Source organism: Myripristis murdjan, chromosome 19 (assembly GCF_902150065.1).
Source record: "Myripristis murdjan chromosome 19, fMyrMur1.1, whole genome shotgun sequence".
Lineage (NCBI taxonomy): Eukaryota > Metazoa > Chordata > Actinopteri > Holocentriformes > Holocentridae > Myripristis > Myripristis murdjan.
Window position 1 is genome coordinate 22,953,948 of NC_043998.1, and position 5,083 is coordinate 22,959,030.

The window sequence follows — 5,083 nt, forward strand, 5'->3', positions numbered from 1 at the left end:
ATGTAAAATCCAAGGCACGGCTGGTGGAAAGGGCTGCAGTCTCCCCCCATCAGGACAGCACAGCATTATGAAACCAAGTCTCTCTCTCTTCTCTTCTTTTCTCTTGTCTTCTCTCTCTCTATTGCCTAATCGCTTTCCAATGATCATGACACATACTTGAAAATAATCTTCAACAGCATAAATACAAACCATATTTGTCAAATGGCACAGAACATTGCAAAAAAAAACAAAAAAAAAACAGGGTAAGCAAAACCATAAAAAAGACAATCCTTGTACAAAAAGAGAATTTAGACCAGATACTGCACTACCATGAGTGGTTAGCTGCTGAACTGGGTAAAATATAAAGCTTTTTTTATTATTATTATATCTACAAGTACAAATAATTAATTACCCCACCCGCCCCACCCCACCTCATCCCCCCTTTCCCTCCCCACCCACCCCAATGGGTTATAAACTGCCAGCGTAAGAAATAAAAAACAAACAAAAAAAAAAACATTGAGACATACACAGTACCTACTGAAATATCAACAATCGATAAGTCCTCACAGAGGATCTTCTAACGTCTGTTCATCTCTCTAAAAATATATTTATATATATATAGTTTCTGTCATACAATAAAGGCACGACGTGAGCCAATCACAAGTCCAGCTCTCCTCCTCTCGCTCTTTGTTCTTCCAATTCAAGTGTCGGTCGACTCAGGGAGCAGTTTTGGTGGAACGATATGGCCAAATCCTCTCCCTGCAGTAAAGTGTGTGTACATGAGAGAGTGTATGTGTGTGTGTGTGTGTGTGTGTGTGTGTGTGTTCTCATGCATGCATGTGTGTATGTACTTGAATCTGTGTGGCTGTACACGTCACTGTTAGGGTTTGATTGAGTTTTTTTTTTTGTTGTTTTTGCACGTGCACCCCGGCGGCCCTCAGGGTCTGGTGAGCTGGGTGTAAACCGGAGCCTGCTCCCAGTGCTGCGGGCTGCTTTGGGGGATGGAGGGCACCCCCGAGTTGTCGGCGATGGGCGTGTACATCGGCCTCTGCCCGGGGCTGCCCATGTAGCTGAAGGTAGAGTAGAGCCCCGAGCCCTGCCCCGCCCCTGCGTGGCTGTAGTAGGAGGCCGCGGTGCCGCCCTGGTGGTCGGAGTAGTCGTACTGCGCCCTGGAGATGGAGGGGTAGGAGGAGGGGCTGTAGTGCTGCAGGCTGAAGGAGCCGTAGGCGACGTGCTGCGGCGAGCCCTGCTGCTCGCTGTAGTGGCTCGGGCTCAGCTGCTCCGTCTTGATGTGGGTCCTCTGCTGTGCCTGGCCCGCCTCCGAGCCACCGCCGCCACCGCTCCCCAGGGTGGTCAGGGTGTGCTGCTGCTGTCCCGGCTGGCTCTGGTTCTGGTTCTGGCCCTTAGCCATCCAGCCGGTGGCGCCCCCTGCCTGCGGGCTGACCGCCGCGCCGCTGCTGATGCTGTAGCTGCCGGTGTAGGTGACTGGCGTGGCGCCGCCGGGCCCGCTGCCGGCGCCCGGGTGCCCGTTCGGCGGGAGGTACTGGTCAAACTCATTCACGTCGAACGTCTCGATGTGGGAGATGACGTCGCTGCTCAGCTCGCCGATGTCCACGTCACGGAAGTCGATGTTGAGCTGGCGCCCGCTGGGGCCGTCTGGAAGTGGGCGGATGCCACCTTCACGCTTTAGGTCCATTTTGCCAGAGGTGACATCTGTCTTCGGTGTGGTGGGTGGGGTGGGAGGACCCTGGGAGCCTAAGAGGAGAAGAGAAGAAGAGATGACTGATTAGATCATGTTTCTTCACTACACTGCAAGGATTGTGCTGTTCATGCAAACCAACAGAAATTATGAAAATGTAAAAAAAAAAAACATTTTGGGGTTCCTGAATGAGCTACAAAGCACAAACGTTAACAAAAAGATGCATTTTTCTTTTTTGTCTGAATTTGAAGACATGATTTAAGCAAGAGAGAGAGAGAGAGAGAGAGAGAGAGAGAGAGAGAGAGGGAAAATCACTCCTCCTTAGCCCACCCCCCCCTCCCTCCTGCGCTCTATGCCCACCTGAGTGCTCTCCGGGAGAGTGCACCTCTCCCATGCTGGAGGCTGGAGAGTCCGCCTGCTGGAGAGCTTTGAAGATGGCGTTGGGGGAGATGTGCGTCTGCTCGCTGCCGTCCTCCGCCTCGCTCTGCCCGTTCTTCACCGACTTCCTCCGCCGCGGCTGGTACTTGTAGTCCGGATGGTCCTTCTTGTGCTGCACGCGGAGCCGCTCGGCCTCCTCCACGAACGGCCGCTTCTCGCCCTCGTTGAGAAGTCTGCGCGTAAAAGGAAGCGTCAACGGACTGAGCGCTGGTTGGAAAACTTGGCATTAACAGCAGTGCGTAACTTCAGCGCACTATTCCAAAAGAAAAAGTCATGAAGTCAGCAGATAATCAAATTCCTGCAGCCAGTGGCGTTTAAAGCAGAAAGTGCACTCTAAAAAGCGGAGTGAAACTAAAAACAAGTAGGAATCCTCATATATCACAATCCAAACCAGTGCGTAAAAGCTGAAAAGCAGAGAAACCAGACTTACCTCCAGAGCTTGCCCAGTGTTTTGCTCAGCTCCGCGTTGTGGAGATGCGGGTATTGATCCGCCAGCTTCCTCCGCGCAGCCTGAGCCCAAACCATGAAGGCGTTCATCGGCCTCTTGACGTGAGGTTTGTTCTTACTAGATCCGTTAACGCGCACCGGCATGGGCACGAGGGTCCAGTCGTAGCCCTTGAGCACCTGGGACACCGCCTCGCGGATGCAAACGGGAAACTTATCGTCCTCGTCCTTCTTGAAGTCTCCCAGCGCTCCGTCCGCCCTGAGCAAGCCGTTCTCCGACGGCCGGGTGTTCTCGGTGTCGGAGCCCGAGCCGGACGGGCACGGAGAGCCCGCAGAGTCCTCGGACATGCTCGGGCTTGGGGCGTCAGAGAGACACTTGTCTTGTTCCTCCGTCATCTTCAGGTAGGGGTCGAGGAGATTCATACGAAAAACGGGTTGGTGCCAAATTACGCGTGAAAAGGGCAAGATAGTTGTGCGCTCTGCGGGGAGAAAAAGCCTCTAAATGTGCGGTTGACTTGCCAGGAGACGCTGCTCAAAGTCTTTCAACTGAAAGAAGGAGAAAAAAAAAAAAATCAGAAAAACAGCGAAAGTGATTCTCTGCTCCGGCGAGGAGATTTAGCCAGCCGTGCGTAAAGCCCCTTTGGAGAGCGAGTGCTTTTACGCATGAGCTTCTGACAGACTCCGAGGGGGAAATGTGTGTGTTCTGCAAGCGGCTCCACGTTTGAAAAGAAAGAAAAAAAAAAGAGACAAAAACAGCCGTTCAGAGTTTTGCTCTCAGCTCTTTTTGGATGAAACAGTAAAGTGCTCCTTTCTAGTTCCCAAGTAGAATCCCCAGAACGCGTGAGTGCTTTGAACTGCGAGCCGTTTTGCATGCAGCCTTTATAAAGCGTCACCTGCTGCGTGATTGGCTGAGGGCCTGTGACGCCAACGTGCCTCATTTTCCCCTCCTACACAGCTTAGCTCGCGCGCACGCACACACACACGCACACACACACACACGCACGCACACACACACACACACACACACACACACACACACACACACACACCATCGACTAGTATACGACTTTATGCTGTGTTTTTCTTCATGCAGGATTTTCCTATAGACATGTTGGAGGCTGTGAGTTCCATTCAACATGCAAAAACAACTTTAAACTCTCATGCAATGTTTTCTTGATCATGATGAAGGGGAAAAAAGATGAATTACAAAAAGAACAAGGAGTGTGAAATGACATAAAAAACCTAAATATCCTAAACACTCATGAAACTATCTAATACACAACTTTTTGCATCTTAAACTGACATAAAGTTTTTCTTTACTCCTCTTTTTCAAATGTTCATGTCTGTCTTGACATCTTTGGTAACTTTGCTCCAGCCTACAGTTACGCAGTCTCGTCAATAGGGGGAGACAGCAGTCTAGGAACTCATTTTGCACTGCTCTCCCCCTCCTCTTCTCGCTGAGAGCCCGGAGAGTCGGGGCGAGCTGCAGAGCAACAGTTGCTGTCAAACATCGGCTTCTGATTTGTATCTCTTCATCTCCTTCCCAACAACAGAGCAGTAATCCAGTGAATGGCGGTTTCATGTCCTGTGCTGACGGCTGCGTTTACACGCCAGCCTCTCTTTTCACCAAATGTCCCCCATAAATTTCCAATATGGGCAGCTCTCTGTTTTATAAGTGCTCCCACTTTATATCAATATTGGAAAAACAGTCATTTGAGGCTTCAAATGCACGGGCCGCAGTCTGTGAAGTCATGTTCACTTGGTCGACAAAAAGGCCTCAAGTAACCCCTGTGACCTTTAAAACTTAAGAAATGTGGTTTATTTTTTGTGCTATCAGTCATTTTAAAGCTGGTTTAGAGCTTCATGTGCATTTTTACTCACTTTTTTCTAAGACTAGTGCACCTTTCACACATCTACAAGTATGTAGTTGGTGTTCAAGTACTTTTCATTCTTCTGAAACGGACACACGGTGCTTTTGTCCGTCCCTCGGCCGAGCCCGGCGAGCCTCCCCGGCCGGTCTGCAGCGGTCGCCGACGGTAACTCGTCTGCACACGCCCCTCTGATTGTTTATTATGCTTTGTGAAGTTGTGGAAATGTAAATCTCAGTTCAGGCTAATGTGGACAACATGTGCTACCTGAAGTCGCTTTTAATAGCTCACAGATGTCAGGTAAAGGTAATTTCACTGTGCTTCACCCCCACCTCCCTTTCTCTCTCTCTCTCTCTCTCTTTCTCTCTCTTTTTCTGGCCAATTAGGCCTGTGGTTCCAAAACACTGAGGCTTAACTTTTCGCTTCCCTCCATGTTTATTTACTCGAGCCATGCTTATTTAAGATACTCGCTTTGAACACAAATAGAGAGGAGCGTTTTGGCGCGGCGTTAATGGCTTGTGAGACATCGCCGCGGCGGCGTTTGCGTTGCGCGCCGTTCCACCAGGCCACCGAAACACCTCCGTGTTTGCTTTCAGAGCAACAGAGGCATGAACGCACTGAGTCACAGGGGCAGAGGAGAGAGTGGAAAACACGG

General features: G+C 50.4%; 1 protein-coding gene across 1 annotated transcript; it reads right to left on the reverse strand.

Moving 5' to 3' along the window:
- Window positions 1-874: 874 nt before the first annotated feature.
- On the reverse strand, window positions 875-3,395 carry sox9a (SRY-box transcription factor 9a). Its single transcript, XM_030077987.1, has 3 exons — window positions 2,547-3,395; window positions 2,039-2,289; window positions 875-1,734 (listed from the first exon to the last, which is right to left on the reverse strand). Exons 1-3 carry the CDS (start codon window positions 2,981-2,983, stop codon window positions 917-919), a joined length of 1,506 nt encoding a protein of 501 aa, XP_029933847.1. The 5' UTR covers window positions 2,984-3,395; the 3' UTR covers window positions 875-916.
- Between the last annotated feature and the right edge of the window lie 1,688 nt (window positions 3,396-5,083).

Bases quoted from the DNA above. Each gene is read 5' to 3' on its own strand.
- sox9a (XM_030077987.1), bottom strand. From the start codon at position 2,983: ATGAATCTCCTCGACCCCTACCTGAAGATGACGGAGGAACAAGACAAG. The intron at 2,290-2,546 runs GTAAGTCTGGTT...TTTTACGCGCAG, and splicing joins ACACTGGGCAAGCTCTGGAG to ACTTCTCAACGAGGGCGAGA. The intron at 1,735-2,038 runs GTGGGCATAGAG...TTCTCCTCTTAG, and splicing joins CTCTCCCGGAGAGCACTCAG to GCTCCCAGGGTCCTCCCACC.